The sequence below is a fragment of the Rhamphochromis longiceps genome, linkage group LG1 (assembly GCF_057381845.1).
Source record: "Rhamphochromis longiceps isolate RC_006_pf linkage group LG1, R_longiceps_female_GT1.1, whole genome shotgun sequence".
NCBI lineage: Eukaryota > Metazoa > Chordata > Actinopteri > Cichliformes > Cichlidae > Rhamphochromis > Rhamphochromis longiceps.
Genome location: NC_140557.1, coordinates 37,301,095 through 37,321,405, shown reverse-complemented (window position 1 = coordinate 37,321,405; position 20,311 = coordinate 37,301,095). Strand labels below are relative to the sequence as shown.

Sequence of the window (20,311 nt, the reverse complement as noted above, 5' to 3'; positions counted from 1 at the left end):
TCACACCTCTGACTAGAAGTCAATATCAAAATGTAGACTGGGACTGAGGATGGACATCAAAGTGTTCAGTCTAGTGTTATGATTATGTCCATTATCACAAGGAGCAGCCCCAGGAGAAGAAATAAGAGTCACGGGGTGATCCTGAATGATTATGCCCTTTGGGACTGGATCAAAGATTTCTACTGTAGAAGATTGTTTTTAGCATCCCCACTGATGTCTGCGTTACACAGGTCGTATAATCAGAAGTGTGCAGACAAAATCCCAGATGAGTCTGAAGCTCTTGGACAGGATGATGACAGGTAACACCCGAGTCTGAGCTAAAAAACCTTCTGTTGCCCTCAAAGTCACCTTTATAGATTTGTAATGCTTCTAATTCACTCTGTCTTCTAAACCAGGCTGAGAAGCAGGACTTTCTGCTTTTTAACTAAAACAGTTATTGCAACAGCTATCTGACAAAGTGTAAAATGAAGGATTCAAATATGTCTCTGGATTTCATTGTCCTTAAACACATTCTGAGAAGATGTCTAGGGTCGTTATTTAGCACAAGTGTAAAGTTTTGTTTTGGTCCCTTCATCAGCTAAGAGAAGGAGATGGACTTTAATAAGACTTGTCTTATTAAAGCATTATCTGCATTCAAACACTGAAAGCTACCAGCTCCATTCAGCTGACATGCCGTAATCTTCTAGTAGCAGATTATAAAATAGTGCAAGTTTACATGACTTGAGCAATTTCTGTTGCTCCAAAATTCTCTTAAGATATACATTTTAATCAAATTGTAATCAAATGTGAATCCAAGCATGAGCACAATAGTTGGTAATGTTATCTGGAGCTTTCATGTAACAAACAAACATCACGTCCACCATCAGTACATACAAATCTAAATAAGGGAGTGTACTGGGACTGGGTAATTCATTGTAAATATTTTGACTTACAAAATTAATTTATTACCAGTTAGGAAAAGTCCCATTGATTAAATCTGTATCCCTGCAGCTTAACCTCTGGGTGATGTGTGCACATCTTTATTGTAATGTAATGTTTTATCTGAGGAGCTACGGCAGATTATCTAAGAATGACTCAGAGCTTAACATTATCTGCTGCTCTACCAAACATGTGGCACAGTTCACTGCCATGTTAGATTTGAATTAAGTGTAAATGAGGTACTTGATATTATATTTTGGTGCTACAGTAAATGTCTTCAACTTTAAACAGAGTATGCTGCCAAAGGGCAGGACACACACAAGAGCCCTGATCATGAGGGGCATTACGACGTCAGAGGGTCGGGTTCATTGGGATTTATGTGTGCCTTGTTTTCACTTCGTTATCTACAGCAGTATTATGGAAATCCATGTAAAGTTTATATGAAAGTGAAAAGCTGGAGGGCTGGATTAGGTTCTTTGCTATTTACATAAAAAATAAAGCCTATTGGTGGATTTTGTTTTCTGCAGGAATATGCAAAGTGTTTCATCACAAGGTCTGTTTGTTTCAACAGGTCCTTTCATTGCTCCCCCCCATCTGAAAACTGCCCTGTGCATACAGCTCAGCTCCTGACCAGTGAGGGAGCATAAATCCCAGAGCAGTAAAAACATATGCTTAAATTAAAGCTTTGAAAAAACAAACAAACAATGAATGTGAATGTATTTATACCCCAGACTGAATAGAAAAGATGGATGTAGCCAGAATGACAACACTCATTAATTTGATTAGTGAGGTACTTATCAATCAGAAGATAGCCACTCTGTCATGATCCTGGGTCTTTTGACCCAGCGTTTTAAGTTTGAGTTTATTTTGTTCATTAGGTTATCTAAGTTCATTTGGTTATTAGACTCCTTGTGTTTTCTTCCCCTGTATTTAAGTTTCCCCTCAACCTTCGTGTTTCATGCTGCGTGTCATTTGTTATCAAGTTTGTATTATTATGCCTAAGTGTTTCTAGTTATTATTTTCCCCTCGTGTTTCCAACCATGTTAAATCCCCCCTGCTCTTCATGCGTTTCATGTCTGTGTCTTACGTTGTCAAGTTCGGGTTGTCATGTCTATGTCTCATTATGTTTCCTGTTTTATTGTGAAGAGGTCTGGTGTTCTGTGTTCATCATGTTCAGTTTTACTCTCCCACTGTGACGTCATTATGTTCATGTGTGCCAGCTGTTTCCTCATGTGTCTCCACTTCCCCTAATCACCTCCTGTGTATTTAAGTCCTCTGTTTTCAGTGTGTGATTGTCAGGTCGTCTGTTGTTCACGCCATGTTCTCCATGCCATGTTTCTAGGTTTCATGTCCAGGTTTTTTCATGTTGTTTGTTTAGTTCTCCCAGTTTAGGTTAATGTTAGTTTTATTTCTGTTTGCCTTGCCCGTTATTTGTACCTTTTCTGCCAGCCTCATTAAACGGCTCGCTTTTTGTTACTCAAGTTTTGATCCAAGTTCCTTGGTGTCTGCATTTTGGGTCCACTCTTCACAATACATACAGTCTGCTCTCGCCAGACTGTGACAGAACGACCTGACCAGTCATGGACCCAGCAGACTCTGCTCTCACCGAGTGTCTGGAGGAGATGGCTCAGATCCAAGCGATCCTCAACCGCGTCCTCACAGCGCCCGATTTGAAGAGCAAGCTGGTAATGATTAACGCTGCTGAAGCTATTATGGAGAGGGATCCCCGCCTTCTCCAGCTCCCGGACTCACCTGCCATAGTTGATGCCTTTACGAGGATAAAGGAGATGCTGCAGGCCCAGGGACTGTCGAGTCAGGAAATGGCTTCCAGCACCCACCAGTCACAACAACCCCACAATCAGTCGTCTCCATTGCTGCCTCCGGAACCTGAGTGTGTTCGTGTCGGTTCGCTGAGATTCGCCGCAGCGTCACCACCTCTCAGCTCACCAGTTTCCACGCCCTCATCACAGTCTCGCCATACTCCTGTCACAGTTCAGCGCGAGGAAGCGCCGCACACCATAGACTTGGACGACGACGAGCGCCAGTCTATATTCTGCGCTCTCTTGGAGGAGGAGCTCCGGTGGAAGCCGTGGCTCATTCCGGAGCACGAGCACTCTTTCCGGGGAACTCGACTGGCTCTCGGGGGACCTCGGAGTTACCAGGGACTTCCGCCCATCGCTCCGCCGTCTCCCACTCCTAAGAAAAAGCGGCGTGCGCGCCACCGACGCCCCGTATCACAAACGCAACCCGGCTATACAGAGACTGTTTGCCCTGGAAAAGCTAGCCATCAGGCTCAGCTAAGCTGCTGTGGGACTGCTATCCAGGCCGGGTTGGAGCCGGAGACGGAGGTACAGCTGGTGCAGCCAATTTCAGTGTCAGCCGGAGGGCCCGGGGAGCCCGTCCGGCCTCATGTTTCGTCTGCTGGAGGTTCAGGAGAACCCAGCCAGCTTCATGCTTCATTTGCTGGAGGTTCAGGAGAACCCAGCCAGCTTCATGCTTCATCTGCTGAAGGTTCAGGAGAACCCAGCCAGCCTCATGTTTCGTTTGCTGGAGGTTCAGGAGAATCCAGCCAGCCTCATGTCTCGTCTGCTGGAGGTTCAGAAGAATCCAGCCAGCTTCATGTCTCGTCTGCTGGAGGTTCGGGAGAACCCAGCCAGCTTCATGTCTCGTCTGCTGAAGGTTCGGGAGAACCACATCAGCCTCGCCATGTCCAGCCTCACGCCACGTCTGCTGGCGGGCCCGAGGAGCCCGTCCAGCCTCACGCCACGTCTGCTGGCGGGCCCGAGGAGCCCGTCCAGCCTCACGCCACGTCTGCTGGCGGGCCCGAGGAGCCCGTCCAGCCTCACGCCACGTCTGCTGGCGGGCCCGAGGAGCCCGTCCAGCCTCACGCCACGTCTGCTGGCGGGCCCGAGGAGCCCGTTCAGCCTCATGCTTCGTCAGCTGGAGGGCCTGAGGAGCCCGTCTGGCCACCTTCTGCTTCACCACCTGTGGCTGCCTCACTGTTACCTGGTTCTGCCTCTGCTTCGTCAGCCGCAGCTCCAGCCTGTGCTTCGTCAGCCGCAGCTCCAGCCTGTGCTTCGTCAGCCGCAGCTCCAGCCTGTGCTTCGTCAGCCGCAGCTCCAGCCTGTGCTTCGTCAGCCGCAGCTCCAGCCTGTGCTTCGTCAGCCGCAGCTCCAGCCTGTGCTTCGTCAGCCGCAGCTCCAGCCTGTGCTTCGTCAGCCGCAGCTCCAGCCTGTGCTTCGTCAGCCGCAGCTCCAGCCTGTGCTTCGTCAGCCGCAGCTCCAGCCTGTGCTTCGTCAGCCGCAGCTCCAGCCTGTGCTTCGTCAGCCGCAGCTCCAGCCTGTGCTTCGTCAGCCGCAGCTCCAGCCTGTGCTTCGTCAGCCGCAGCTCCAGCCTGTGCTTCGTCAGCCGCAGCTCCAGCCTGTGCTTCGTCAGCCGCAGCTCCAGCCTGTGCTTCGTCAGCCGCAGCTCCAGCCTGTGCTTCGTCAGCCGCAGCTCCAGCCTGTGCTTCGTCAGCCGCAGCTCCAGCCTGTGCTTCGTCAGCCGCAGCTCCAGCCTGTGCTTCGTCAGCCGCAGCTCCAGCCTGTGCTTCGTCAGCCGCAGCTCCAGCCTGTGCTTCGTCAGCCGCAGCTCCAGCCTGTGCTTCGTCAGCCGCAGCTCCAGCCTGTGCTTCGTCAGCCGCAGCTCCAGCCTGTGCTTCGTCAGCCGCAGCTCCAGCCTGTGCTTCGTCAGCCGCAGCTCCAGCCTGTGCTTCGTCAGCCGCAGCTCCAGCCTGTGCTTCGTCAGCCGCAGCTCCAGCCTGTGCTTCGTCAGCCGCAGCTCCAGCCTCTTCGGCCTCGCCTGGTCCGGCCTCGTCAGAGTCTTCGGCCTCGCCTGGTCCGGCCTCGTCAGAGTCTTCGGCCTCGCCTGGTCCGGCCTCGTCAGAGTCTTCGGCCTCGCCTGGTCCTGTGCCCTCCAAGCCTCGGCCGGTACGCCTGACACTTGGGCGCCGCCGCCGCCTTCCGCACGGTCGGCCCCCTGAACGGTTTCCATGTCGCCACCATTGCCGTCCGCACGGACGGCCCCCGGAACTGTTCGACCATGGACTACTGTGCCATCGGCCTCCAGGTCGGCCACCTGAACTACTGTGCCATGAACTCCTTTTCTGCCAAGATCATGGTCGCCCTCCTGAAACAGGGTCTCGGACTCTTAAGCCCTTGTGTTTGGACTGAGTGCTTCGGTTTCTTTGTTTTGTTTCTGGCCCTCCATCCTGGGCCCCCACCGCCCGCCCTGGGTGGGTTGTGTTGTTTTTGTTTCGTGTTTGTTTTCTTGCTGCTTCTTTTCTTTGTTCATGGTTTTGGGCGTCTGGAATCCGCCCTTGAAGGGGGGGCTCTGTCATGATCCTGGGTCTTTTGACCCAGCGTTTTAAGTTTGAGTTTATTTTGTTCATTAGGTTATCTAAGTTCATTTGGTTATTAGACTCCTTGTGTTTTCTTCCCCTGTATTTAAGTTTCCCCTCAACCTTCGTGTTTCATGCTGCGTGTCATTTGTTATCAAGTTTGTATTATTATGCCTAAGTGTTTCTAGTTATTATTTTCCCCTCGTGTTTCCAACCATGTTAAATCCCCCCTGCTCTTCATGCGTTTCATGTCTGTGTCTTACGTTGTCAAGTTCGGGTTGTCATGTCTATGTCTCATTATGTTTCCTGTTTTATTGTGAAGAGGTCTGGTGTTCTGTGTTCATCATGTTCAGTTTTACTCTCCCACTGTGACGTCATTATGTTCATGTGTGCCAGCTGTTTCCTCATGTGTCTCCACTTCCCCTAATCACCTCCTGTGTATTTAAGTCCTCTGTTTTCAGTGTGTGATTGTCAGGTCGTCTGTTGTTCACGCCATGTTCTCCATGCCATGTTTCTAGGTTTCATGTCCAGGTTTTTTCATGTTGTTTGTTTAGTTCTCCCAGTTTAGGTTAATGTTAGTTTTATTTCTGTTTGCCTTGCCCGTTATTTGTACCTTTTCTGCCAGCCTCATTAAACGGCTCGCTTTTTGTTACTCAAGTTTTGATCCAAGTTCCTTGGTGTCTGCATTTTGGGTCCACTCTTCACAATACATACAGTCTGCTCTCGCCAGACTGTGACACACACTCCAAATCACTCCATGTTTAGTGTTTAATTTATTATTATAAATGAGGAAAAATTACAAAATGAACATCATATCATATTAAATGAGACTTGAAACTAAGAACAGAGACCACAAACTCACAATTAAAATCTTGACTGAAGTCATAGATAAGTTAGCATTAGAGACGCTTCCCCATAGACTTCTATACAATCAGACTCTTTTTGCATCAAGAGGATTGGGATGAGGAGCTGCCCCTGCTGGTCACTGGAAGGACTGTAGGATTAAGGTATTAATTAGGAATAGGTTCCTAAAGATTAAGATTAAGGTACCTAAATCTTCTTAGAACCAGAAGTTACATCCATCTTTTAAAACCTATGATTTATACATGTTTCTATATCATGTGTAGAAACATGTTTATATATCAATTCTCACGTTGTCTGACATCATTACTCTTGTCCTATCATCTTCCTTCTACCTTCTTTGACCCAATGAGCCTCCCGTTGTTTGGTTTAAGTGTCCATTATTGTCCCTTTCAGACTCATTCGTTCCCCCCATCTCGAACTCACAGATACCTCAGTCATAGCTCCATCTAAGCCTCAGACTCCGGGGAGGTGTCCTAAAGCCTATCAGTGCTGGGATTCAGTTCTCCCATGATGGATCATCGGAGTGTAATTGCCAAATATATATATCAAGTCTCAGTGTGTCTGTATCTGTTGTATTAAAGTTTTGATTTAGTAGTCGAGTTGTTTAGACATTTCCCATGTTGTATTTGCCAACCTCTCACTGCTGAGACATCATGCAGTTCCTCTTGTACACCATCCTGTATTTATCAGCACAGCAGGGGGAACGTGCTTTGGGTGGATAACCAGTTTCTTTCCTTTTGTCCTTTCCCAAAGGTGTTTTTTTCAGTTCTACTTTTGGCTTTTTATTCTTCGGAGGTTTGGCACCACCCTACACTGGTTCCTCTTTTCCTCCCTTTTAAAATACACGAAGAAAATAAAGGGAGGAAGGTATAATAAGAGCCCAACCCTTCCTCAAAAATACAAACTGATGGAGCAGCCTGATGGAGCAGCCTGGCGACCTGGGCCTCATATCAAAGAGAATTGGGGGGTTGTTATCTGGAGGTGCAGTGGCAGACCTCTACTGCTTCTGCCCCTCTCATTAATCCTTCTCCCTCCCTCCTTCCCTTCACTGCTTTTCCTCCTCCCTTCTTCAGCACTTGTCACCAAGCTGTCAGCTGCCTGCTCAACTGTAGACACACGGACCAGCCTGGGGATGGGATGCATGGCAGGGATGGAAAGAAAGATGGAAAGACAAAGAGAGAGAACTGACAGATCCAATATGAAAGAGAAAAAAAGAGTTGGAGGTGTAAGCCAAGCTTGTCAGCCCTAGCAAACAACAGAAGAGATCAATTTCTATGAACTCTAATCCATCCTGTAAGTGTCTTCTTTTTCCTGCCAGTGTCTGAGTACAAAGAAAACCCAAAGCAGAAACACTGCTCTCTCAATCCTGTCAATTCACCTGCTAAAGAAACAGAAAGAGAGAAGGAATAGAGAGAGAAAGCAAGGAGAATATCAGCTGTGGCAGCAGCCTAGTTTCTTGCCAGAAAACATGGCGAGGTTCGATTCATCAGTGACATACGAGGTACAAGTGAAGCAGCAGTGGGAGTGAGCTGACTGCTGCCTCGGCCCATTATATGTGCGATTACAGGGGTTGAAGAAACAGATGGTAGTCAGGTAAGGAGCTGGTTTAGATTTCAGTAAGATTTAAACACCAACAAACTTCCCGTCGCAAACTATCCTGCAATTTGTGGTCAGCTGTTATGGTCTTGTGAGGAAGGTGAATAATTAGCACAGGAGGATGTTTCCAGCCCACCAGGACGGGTTTAATGATCTAAGACTAGCAGGACACATATTCAGAATCAAAGAACTTCTAAGCATATAGTTAGAAATCTCCACCCACTTATTTTTGGTCCGTTTGTTTAATGCTTAAGAAATATCCAACTTTGTCATGCTTATTTGATTTTGATCCAGTTCCCTTTCTATCATAAACGGAGGTGTGTAATCCATGGTATCTTAAATAGTGAGTGTATCAAACATCCACGGTGCTGACTGATCACATCCTCTCTACAAACTGAAAATGCATCTGTGTACTGAAGGACAATGAAAGCAGCAGAAGAGTCCAGAGACTTGCTAGCGGCTTAGTGAGCTTGCAGCAGTCACAGCAGATGGCCCCGCCCTCCCTGAGCCTGGTTCTGCCAGAGGTTTCTTCCTGTTAAAAGGGAGTTTTTCCTTCCCACTGTTGCCAAAGTGCTTGCTCATAGGGGGTCATATGATTGTTGGGTTTTTCTCTGCATGTGTTATTGTAGGGTCTACCTTACAATATAAAGTGCCTTGAGGTGACTGTTGTTCTGATTTGGTGCTGTGTAAATAAAATTGAATTGAATTGATTATGCAAGCATTTCTTGAACTAAATTCTAAACACGCTGAAAGCGATGAACCTGCTGATCCTGAGTCGTGTTTGTCCAGTCAGTTTGGTGTCCACATCACGTTTAGCTACCACTTTGGTTATATACCACAACACGGGTCAATAAAGAGATCACACTTCATTCTGCTGTGTAAACTTTGTGACATTGAAATTCAACCTCATGGACGAAGAATCCAAAGTCAGTAGTATTAATCATCTGGGCTTACTATATTTAGCACCAGCCCATGCTCTCACTTATTTCCACCTTAAGTTGGATTAGTGACTCAATTTTTCCACTCATCTCTTGGCAACCTGCACAGAGATGAGTTGTTCTGCTTGTGAAAACAATTATTTTTACCCCAGACTATATCCTTCCTGGTATTTCTGAGTTGCGATAATAAAAGTCTCCTTAAGATTTTTAAAATTTTGAACAAAGATATTTCAGTTGGCTAAAAGAGGCGCACCAGCTGAAAGAGCAGCTGTGCTGTCCCTAAAGAGCCACTGTAAAAACCAGCAGTGGCTGCTAGTTTGTTTTTATCCTGTAGTAAGTGGTGCTAAATTTGGTCTGTGAACTTCTGTTTGACAAAGTTTGTAGATGGGCATCAATCTTCTTCTCATACCACAGTTTGGGGTGGCTGAGGGTCACAGCAGGTCATCTGCTAATTGGGTGGTTGGTATTTTGATCCCTGGCTGCTTCAGTCTGCATGCTTCACCAAAACTCTGAACCCTGAGCTGCCCCTGATGCATTCACTGGAGTGTGTGAGTGTTAGACAGAAAGCACTTAGATGTTGGAAAAAAGCGCTTGTATGAATGTGACTAAGACAAGTTGAATGAAGCACTTTGAGTGCTTAACCAGAGAGGAAAGTTCTGCTTAAGAACCAGTCCATTTACAGCTTCTGTCCTTGCTGTTTATTTGTTTTACCCTTCTGACTCTACACCTGCACCAGCACCAGTGTCTCTTTACCCAGTTTTCACTCCCGTCATTCCCATCCCGTCATTCCCATCCCATCATTTACTGCATGATTGTACGTTGGTAGCTCACTGTGTAATGCTTGATGGTCATAAACAAACACAATGCAGTGAGTCATGTTTACTTGTGCTGACTGTTGAATTTCTGGAAACTGGACTGAAAGTTGTTCTAAAGACAGCTTGCATTTGACAGCATGCACACTGTTCTGTGTGGGATAACTTATTTCACCCATCCATCTATCCATCCACTGCGGCAGGGATAGCTCAGTAGGTAGTGGTGGCCCCATGATCGGAAGGTTGGTGGTTCGAATCCACTGAACGGCTACCCTGAGGTACCCCTGAGCAAAGTACCATCCCTACACACTGCTCCCCGGGTGCCCAATGGCTGCCCACTGCTTCACTGAGTGAATGGGTTAAATGCAGAGAGGACTTTCCCCATGGGGATCAATAAAGTATACTTTCTTTCATTTTCTTCCGCTTATCCGGGGCCGGGTCGCGGGGGCAGCAGCCAAAGCAGAGAAGCCCAGACCTCCGTCTCCTCAGCAAACTCCTCCAGCTTATCCGGGGGGACACCAAGGTGTTCCCAGGCCAGCCGAGAGGTGTAATCTCTCCAGCATGTCCTGGGTCTGCCCCGGGGCCTCCTCATGGTGGGACATACCTGGAGGCCTCCTTGTCAGATGCCCGAACCACCTCAACTGGCTCCTTTCGATGTGGAGGAGCAGCAGCTCTACTCTGAGCCCCTCCCGGATGGGCAAACTTCTCACCCTATCTCCAAGGGAGAGGCCGGCCACCCATCGGAGGAAGCCCATTTCTGCCGCTTTTATTCGCGATCTCGTTCTTTTGGTCACTACCCACAGCTCGTGACCATAGGTGAGGGTAGGGACGTAGATCGACTGGTCAACTGAAAGCTTCGCTTTTACTCTCAGCTCTCTCTTCAACACAACAGACCGGTACAGCATCCGCATCACTGTGGCCGCCGCACCAATCCGTCTGTCGATCTCCCGCTCCCTTCTCCCATCACTCGCAAACAAGACCCAGAGATACTTAAACTCCTTCACTTGGGGCAGGGTCTCGTCCCTGACCCGGAGTGGGCACTACACTCTTTTCCGCCTGAAGACCATGGCCTCAGATTTGGAGGTGCTGATTCTCATTTCCAGCTGCGTCACACTCGGCTGCGAACTATTCAAGGCGAGCTGGAGGCCATCACCTGATGAAGCCAACAGAACCACATCATCTGCGAAAAGCAGAGATGATATCCTGAGACCACCAAAGTGAAAGCCTTCTGCCACTTGGCTACGCCTTGAAATTCTGTCCATACAAATTATGAACAGAATCTGTGATAAAGGGCTGCCCTGGCTGACCCACCAGGAACAAGTTCGACTTATTGCCGGCTATGCAACGGTTGTATAAGGACTGAATGGCCCGTAGCAATGGGCCAGTCACCCCATACTCCTGGAGCACCCCCGACAGGACACCCCAAGGGACACGATCGAATGCCTTCTCCAAGTCCACAAAACACATGTAGACTGGTTGGGCCATGTCCCCTCAAGTATCCTCGAGAGGATAAAGAGCTGATCCAGTGTTCCACGACCAGGACGAAGACCGCATTGTTCCTCCTGAATCCGAGGTTTCGACTAGCAGACAAACTCTCCTTTCCAGCACCCCGGCATAGTCTTTCCCAGGGAGGCTGAGGAGTGTGATTCCCCTGTAGTTGGAACACACACCGGGTCCCCTTTCTTAAAGATGGGAACCACCACCCTGGTCTGCCAATCCAGGGGTACTGCCCCTGATCTCCACGCAATAGAGGTGTGTATTCCTTTCTTCCACCGCCTGACAATTTTCTCAGTCGAAGTCAGCAGCACTCCACCCGCACTATACACAGTGCAGGTAAAGCACCGCTTTCCCCTCCTGAATTGCCTGATGGTTTGCTAGAATCTCTTCGAGGCAGTCCGAAAGTCTTTTTCCATGGCCTGAGAAAGTGAGGAAACAAAAGCATTGAAGCATTGTGAACCTGTATAATCACAACAGAAGAATCCACAGATGGATTGTTTTCCATTTGGGGTGGGGACTGTGCTTCGGGGAAAGTATGAAAGGGTTCAGGGTGGAGTGAACTGTGTGTGTGTGTGTGTGTGTGTGTGTGTGTGTGTGTGTGTGTGTGTGTGTGAGAGAGATATCGTCAGGATGTTGCTGGAGACAGATTAGTGCAGCAACAGAGGGATTGTCAGATGATGACGCGGTACAACTCAAAGACATCCTCTGCTGCAGTACTGTCACTTTCCTCTTCTTGGGGCTTATTTTGGGATTTATTTGTAACTTGCACTGATCCAAAGGTGTGAGATTTAAAATAATCAGAGTGCTTCTCTCTTTTTTCCTTGTGTGCTTCTCACATCATGCTTTGCATTCACACTTCCACTGTTCCACAACATGCTCACCTGCTGTTGGTCAAAATCTCGTGTAATTGGCTTAGTAGTTACTTTTTCCTGCGTGGGATGCATGTTGTGCTTTCAAGATTGGCAAGCTCTGAACAAACAGATCTCCACCTGCTTTGAGTATTCTGGTTGGTGCTTACAGATGGGCAATCAGTGACTGAAGTGGCTCTTGCAAATATTCCACATTCAGTTTTATTTGGAAGGTGCTGGCAGCCGTAATGTCACACTATAGCCTGGTAAGCCTCAATAACACAGGGGACTCGTGACTCCTTGGATTGCTGTGGTTGCCTGTAGTTTGTATAGAAGATGACAAGTTGTCTGCAAATTGCCAAATAACCACAGACAAGTAGTGAAATTTGAAAAATCTAAATCAGGAATGGAGAGCGTTCACCTTCAAAATAAAATGTGTGCCTTTCTGTTGAAACCACCACTTTTCAAAGGTGTTTTCTTTACAGATGGTTGGTCTCTGTTTCCCGTTTCACTGCTGCTTACCAAATCGTTAACAAGTGTTTGCACGTGTTGGCAACTCTCTCATAAATTACACGTGACCATACTAATCTGCTAGCAACCACAGCAATTACAATGAGGTTTTCAATACAGTGGCAAATACTTCTTTGTGACTGATTTCACCTAGTGACACCAAGCAACCTCCCTCATTCTTGACAAGCTGACAGCAGGTTGCCAGCTGGTCTCTTTGTGACGGTGGCCTTAATGTCCCCCAAAGCTGTTCTCTTCAATTCATGACAAATAAAAAAAAGCAATGTCTCGTGGTTGAGCTTGGATTTGCACAAACTATTTCCAAACTGAAATGTTGTGTTTGCTGTGATGTTTCAAAGATCAAACACTGCTACCCCAGATGACTTGGAGAAGGTTGCTCACATAATTAGTTGCTCATACATCACTCAGGTGTCTTAGTTAAATACCATTAAGCACAAAAACACAGAAAGTATCTCATTATCTATTTTTGTGATCTCTGGTTCATCTAAGTGTTTTTATTTTCCAAGGATAAAAATAGTGATGCTTACTGCTCAGTAATTGTGTGATTAATATTAAATTATATGTGATTATGAGATTTTAAACTGTGATTAAAGGACAACAAAAAAAGTATAATTTATGTTGGCTTTGATAAATACAGTATTTTTCTGCAAATGATTGACTTCAATTTATCAATCTAATGCTAAATCACAACAACAGTTCTCTCAAGGTGTAAAGTAAAGACCCCACAGTAATACAAAGAAAACAAAGAAAACTCTCTAGCACGAGTACAAGTAAACTGCATTTCTGCTGTTTTCTTTTTAAAGTGAGTCACACCTCAGTAACATCATGATGGATCTGGATCTGTAGTGATCGGCTCTTTATGCCTTCAGTGCCTTTTAACACTGAACGCCTGAACTATGTGTAGATGTGGTCAATGAAAAGATGGACCACTGTTTTTCTTTCCTATACCCTTCATGTGTCAGGAGAAATCCAGAAAAAAAGAATGCATTGATATAGATTTTTTTTAAAGCTCCCATCAGAAGGCATTCCTTTGGGAAAAGCTGCACCTGTCACAGTTGGAGCAGTGAGCAGCAGAGTGAGCCCTTTCTAAATGAGAATTAAAGCATGACAAAAAGGAGACTGACTGAGAACAGCATGGCTTCAACTTGAATAAATCTTTGCCCTGTTTTTCAAGCATTCGAGCTTTTTCTTTTTGAATATTTGAGAGGGGTTACCGGCCTTTTCGCTCTCACACACTCATACAAACCACGCTGTTAGTGTTGAATATGCAACAATATTGCATGCAACAAGTTGATTTCCAATCCAAGGTCGTCAGCACAAATGAACAAGACAGGCTGACTGTTTGGTGCAGGAATGCAGAAGATTAAATGTTATTTACAGAAGCTTTAGGGTTGTGTAGCTGCAACTATTTTAATCTCAGTCTGTCTGTTAAAACCCCAAACATCATCCTCAGAAGTACGTAAATGCAGTCGCCTCAAGCTACAGTCTTCATATGCTATTGTCACTAAATGCTACAGGCTCGTATTTATTATGAAAAAAAGGGCTCACTTGAATAAAACTTGGTTGCTTAAGCCAAAGAACTTGTTAAGCTGCTGGTTTTACTTCTTTGTTAAGCATCCTAAGAAACACATGCTTTTGTGTTTCATGATCATGACACAGATAAAGCAGCAGCCAAAAAGCAAAAAGTCCACAAACCAGTGCGTAATGTCATGTGGCTACATCTATCGTCTGCATAGAGTGTATGATGTCAAAAGGATGGTCGACTTAATACAGCAATTCAATTTTATTTTATTTATATAGCACCAAATCACAACAACAGTCGTCTCAAGGCGCTTTATATGGTAAGGTAGATCCTACAAAACTAAATACAGAGAAAAACCCAACAATCATATGACCCCCTATGAGCAAGCACTTTGGCAACAGTGGGAAGGAAAAACTCCCTTTTAACAGGAAGAAACCTCCGGCAGAACCAGGCTCACGGAGGGGCGGGGCCATCTGCTGTGACATGCTGGGGTGAGAGAATAATCTTAGTAATGAATAATCTTAAAAGTAGAGATAGTGTCTGTCTCCTGAATCCAAACAGGAAACTGGTTCCAGAGAAGAGGGGCCTGAAAACTGAAGGCTCTGCCTGTATGGTAAAACCGTACAACAGGTAAAACGACACCATTTACAGCTGCAATCTACTGCAAAGCAACAAGCTTGAAACTTTCCTCAACCGCTTGATGCTCCCTCCCTCCGGGCTGTGTTTGGTTGAGACAATTCTTTACTTGTCAATTTATTGCGCTGGCAGTGTGTATATTTTTATATCTCATAACTCTAGGTTTCTTTGTTTGCTCTCACGACATCAAGAGCTCCTCAATAAAAGAAGGCAGAAGCAGCTGGATGCAGGCACACACACACACACACACACACACACAGATGCTGTAAATAACACCAGCATATGTCCCTGACAAATGTGTAATCTGCACACACACTGAGCACGAGGATCAATCTGTAGCCCGCCGCAGCCGTATGTTACACTGATGCGGATTAAGATATTGTATCTGCAGACAAAAGGAGTCAACCGCCTTTGTGCAGAAAACCCATCTTAAGATAAGAGAGATCTCATCTCCTCAGCCTAATTCACAGCCTCCTTCTGCTCTCCTGTATCTCTGCCGCAGATAATGGCAGATAAATAAACCATAGGATATCCACGCATGCTGTCTTTGCCACACTGCAACCCACCGTGGCAAGATGTTACAAACAAGACAAAGCAACTGTAGCTCAGCTAAACATATGCAAGCTGCAGGTTGTCCCTCTGCTCGCATTCCCACAGTGCATTATATCAGCCCAGCTGCCACATGTGACATTATATAGACATTATATGCATTACACCCTCTGCTTTTGTGAGGTGTCACTGTTTCTGGAGATCAGTGCAGATAAATAATGCATGCTGCTCAGACGCGGCATGACTGCTGAATGCGCACTGAAGGCAGTATAGCTCTTTTCTCCCAGCACTTACACAGCAAGCAACACTTAAAGCATCCATTAACATCACACCAACACTTACGCTGCCCCTTTGCTTTTTGAGCTCATCTGGGAAATTACTTATCAGAAAAATCAGAGCACATTCTGGACTGGTTGTCTTGTTTGTCTCTCGGGACATCTGCTGAACCCCGAGTGATGCGCTCGATGAATGCCAGCACACTCACAACTTAGGCTGCGTTCCTAGCATTCTCTGTTGCACCTGAATGTCTGCATTACGTTTCAGCATGCACAAAGGCTACAAGCCGCGCTTCAGAGGGGAAGAAGAAGTGAGCTGTCTCACCTGTATGTATGCGGAAGGTCTCTTCTGTCCTGGCCGTGTACAACGCACAGAGCTGAAACTTCTGTCTCATCAGCGCTGCTGGATAAACCTCCCCCCCTCACTCTCTCTCTCTCTCTCTCTCTCTCTCTCTCTCTCTCTCTCTCTCTCTCTCGCAGTCTGCTCTCCCACCCTCCCGGCTTTCCCTTTTTGCTCTTTTTTCCCTGTAACTCACTGTGTTTTCTCCATCTGTCTTTTTCTCCCTACTTCAGTGCCTTCCATCAACCTGCTGCTGCTCATCTTGTCTTTGTACATATATATGTATATATTCTACGGCTATATTGCTATTGGAGGCTATAATTTGATAAAGAGCTTTTAGATGAGGTGCAATGCGTACCACTGCAGTGCTGGAGAGATGCACTCGGATATGATGCTCTGTTAACCTAGATCCTAGTCTGTGTGTGTGTGCATGCGTGTGTATGTGTTCCCACCTGTGTTTTCTGGTGTGTGCGTGTTTGTGTGTATGTTCACAGATAATGGGAGGGGAGGAGTCTCCGTGCCATAACAACCGTTGGGCTTCGCTATTTGGCGACAGCGCTGCCAACTTCCTCCCTCCCGCTTCTTTGTTGGGAGTTATTTTCTCACCTCTGGGAGGATGGTGGGTAAGGCGCGGGGGTAGTGGGATGAAGAGACACACAGAGAATACGTGTAATGCTCTCAAATTGAAATTCATCCTACCCGTCTCCCTTTATAATCTCATTCAAATTCCACAGTCTGTTGCTCACTCATATTTAAATGAGCACTTGACTAAATCCCTCCTGTGCTTTCGCTTTTCTCGGTCAGCCTTTGGCAGGCTGCCGTGCTCTGTTGCTCTCCATCTTCCTGGACGCTTCTCGGCAAACTGGCCAATACGCGTATATAGAACTAAAAGAGTGGGCATTGAGGCCACACAGATCTAATGTCAGGCAGTACACATGCAACCCACTTTGAAGGTAAATGAGTGTGAATGGACCAAAGCTCAGGATGACACTGACAGAGCGTTTCTGAAATTCTTGTAACTTTTCACACATAACCGCAGAAAAACTAGAAAGACTGTGGTGTTAGCAAACAACTGAATAAATAAGCTCCAGTTTGTTTGTGCTTTTCAAGAACTGGTGTCAGCTCACCATATTGTTGTCTTCATTGAGTCTTTGGGGTTTTTTGAGGTCTAGAACTGTTTGAAAATGATAAGGTTTCCGAAAGAGACTCAGGCACAGGCCAGGGTTTTCCTTTAAGCGAAGGACAGTGCGTTTATTTACAGTGAACACATACACCAAGTGGCTATATACAACGTGCAGGGGAAACGGGTCCGGGTCGCCAGGGTCCTTGGGAATCAGGGTTGGGAGAAGGGTGTTCCATATTTTCTGTACAAAAACGTTCCCCCTCAATCACTCCTCTCCGCATCGGGTTCCAAAAACGATCTACACACAAAACGTCGGGTTAGAAGGATAATTATAAGAAATTCTCAAAGTACAGGTTAGCAGAAACACAAGTCTAACTGACACTGATAGCTCAACGATCCAGCGAAGACTAGTGCAGACTCGCCATCTAAGTAGTGCAGTAATCAGCTGGGATCAGCGGCCAGTGTGGTGATGAGCAGGTGTGTGGGCCAGCAGCGGGAGCCCGCAGTGAGCATCACCGTGGCGAGAGAGAGAGAGAGTGAGAGAGAGAGAGAGCGAGAGCGAGAGAGCAAACAAACCACAAACATATTGCCCAATAGCAGAAACGGCCCTAACCAATCTGGCGCCCTAGGCAAGATTTTAGGTGGCGCCCCCCTACATCAGCAGTGTAGTGTAATGTTGTAACAAATAATATTTCTATTAAATAAGCTTTACTTTGCATTTTAATTAACGTGGGATTATTTTTTGTATTTAGAAATAATAGTACCAACTTTTTTTTTTTTCCCCCAACATTTGTGGCACTGGCGTGGCGCCCCCTGATGGACAGCGCCCTTAGCATTTGCCTATACGGCCTATGCCACGGGCCGGCCCTGCCCAATAGAGGATTGACCAGCGGAGCACAGGGACCATGACAGAAAAGGCCTTCTTTTTCATCTTGTCTGACTGTTTGAAACATTAGAGAGGCTTGTGTTACTGAGACAGCCTCGAATGTCTCCAACCACGCTTCTAAAACCATAACCAATTAATACTGTAACTATGATGTCTATGGCTGCCCACTGCTTCCAAGCTCAGGATCCTTGATTGGACTCAGAGACCAGCTTGTGGTCTGACAGAAGCTAAAATTAGAAGAAGGGTAACAGCCTTTTGCCTTCAAGGCAGCCGATCTTGTGAGTAAGCTTAGAGCAGACCTTCCCAAAGTGTGGGGCCCGCCCCTTGGGGGGGCAGAGCCATTGCAGGGGGGCGTGGTATGAAAAAAGGCTTGGACACTGCTAGCACGGGGCACCTACACAAACGCAAAGCAGGAGATGACGCATCGCTGAATATGTTTCCAAACCAACTTCATTCTAAGCCAAAGACTAGAAAATATGGTGAAGCATATCTTCCCTTTGGCTTCACCTGCACAAGTGCCAAGGTAGCTCTCCCCTGCATAATTGGTTTTCCCTTAGTCAGGAGCACGTGCTGGGCTGTTCAAATCACGGACAAACAGTATCCCACATTCTTGATTTTTAGTTCACAAACACTTCTCATAATGACTAACTACTCCTGACATTTTGGAGATATTAGCTCTTTATACAGTAAAGTTACAGCGGGATACAAATAACATCAGGCTGATCCTGCCACGATTTGTTCCCTTGGTTCAAAACATGGACAAACAGTATCCCACAGTTGTTTATGTTTTTGAACCCATTTTGCACAGAGAGGCATTTTTGGAAAAATGTATTGATAGCAGTGTTGAATATTATTACACAGGAAAAAAATAACTACAGGTAAAATAATTACACCGTGAGCATCTGCCTTTCTAAATGGAGGGACAGTAACTGCGTGTGTGTATGTAAGTGTGTAAAACCTGCAGATAGTCAGATTAACAGTATTTTGTGTCTATCTGCCATTCTGCAATTCATCTCATGTAAACAATAACGTGGCGCACAGCTGACGTGAAAAAAGGCACTTACCTTTGACGTTGCGTGTTGAACTCTGTATTCCTCGTCCACACGGAAACGCAAAAAAGGAGTTTTAAAAAAATCTCAGTTTTTGGTGATTCGAAACGCCGTTTACGTGTAGATGAAACAGCTGCGTTTTCAAAATCACCCGTGTAGGTGTGGACGTAGCGTAACAGAGTTAGTAGTTTATTTTATTACTACCTGTAATTTATTGCAGATTACTTGTATTTGCTTAATTGTTTACTAAATGTTTGAGGTGTGAAATAAACTGCAATGGAGCAAAATAGGTGTGTGTGGTTGGAGGATGTGTTTGTGCGCGGGGGGCGAACAAAGGGGGGCCTAGCAAAAAAAGTTTGGGAACCACTGGCTTAGAGTGACATTGTGACAAGCTAGTTGCTTTAGTGTGAAGTAACGAAACAAGCCCATGGCCCCAATCACAATGGAGGACAATGTGATTCAATCCCGAAGACCCCAGTGGAGGCTGTGTGGGATCCAAAAGGTCATCTCTCTTTGTCCCTTATCTTTGCAAGGTAGGGGCTGTTAGTGCATTTTTCCAGAATGATCATTCACTTTCCATCTTTGACTCAAGATCCAATCATCCATGGGGGTCTTACTTTTGCGACCAACCTTGTTATGGAAATCTGAAATAAACTGAGGTGCATTTCTTTATGCATTTTATTTACCTTTGTAAAGTGGTCAAACAACAGTACAGACAGCATCGTAGCAGTCTGCATGTTTTTTGAAAGAAAAACAAAGTAGACGAAGTAAGACTATATGGAGCTTTTCTTTCAGTAAGATCAGCTTGACACAAAGAAATAGCAGCCTTATAAATTTCCATCACTATGGTGCAGTGTTGGGTAAGTTACTTTAAAAAAGTAATTAATTACTAATTACTAATTACTTAGTCAATATTGTTAAAATACTTATCTAATTACTGTGTCAGAAAAGTAGCTTATTACACTACGCTCACCGGAAGAAGCTAGAGATCTGGTGGATTGGCTAAGAGAGTTGCTGAAATCGGCTTTGAGCTACGTCAGTGGGCTTGTAATGATCCAAGTGTCCTGAGCCATTTGCCTCCAGAAGCTAGATCACAGAGTCTGGATCTGTGGCTAGATGAGGACAAATCCAACCCGCTAGAGACCACGCTCGGGCTCAGCTTGGACTGGAATACCGACTCCTTGGGGTATAAGCACATGCCCGTGTCCTATGAGATGCCAACCCTCAGAAACATCTATAGAGTCCTAGCCTCATAGTACGACCCTTTGGGCTATCTGTTACCCTTCACCACTCAGGCCAAGCTCCTCCTCAGGCAGCTATGGGATAAGAAGCATGGTTGGGACGACTCGAATCTCCCCTCCACCCTCCTGCAAGCTTTGTCTGACTGGGAGGCGGAACTTCAGTTTTTACCTCACCTTACCTTCCCACGTGCCTATGTTCCTGCCAGTGCTAACTCAAAGGGGGCCATCCGTGAGGTGCACATTTTGGCAGATGCTTCTGAGAAAGCTTATGGAGAGGTGTCTTATATGAGGACTGTAGAACAGGATGGGCA

General features: G+C 46.2%; 1 protein-coding gene across 1 annotated transcript in view; it reads right to left on the bottom strand.

Moving 5' to 3' along the window:
- The window catches only part of c1qtnf4 (C1q and TNF related 4), a 59,073-nt gene extending 43,251 nt beyond the window's left edge, over positions 1 to 15,822 (bottom strand). The window contains exon 1 of the mRNA XM_085408119.1: positions 15,687 to 15,822. Within this exon, the coding sequence (XP_085264245.1) occupies positions 15,687 to 15,756 (70 nt within the window). The 5' untranslated portion in view covers positions 15,757 to 15,822. The remainder of the gene's footprint in view (positions 1 to 15,686) is intronic.
- Between the last annotated feature and the right edge of the window lie 4,489 nt (positions 15,823 to 20,311).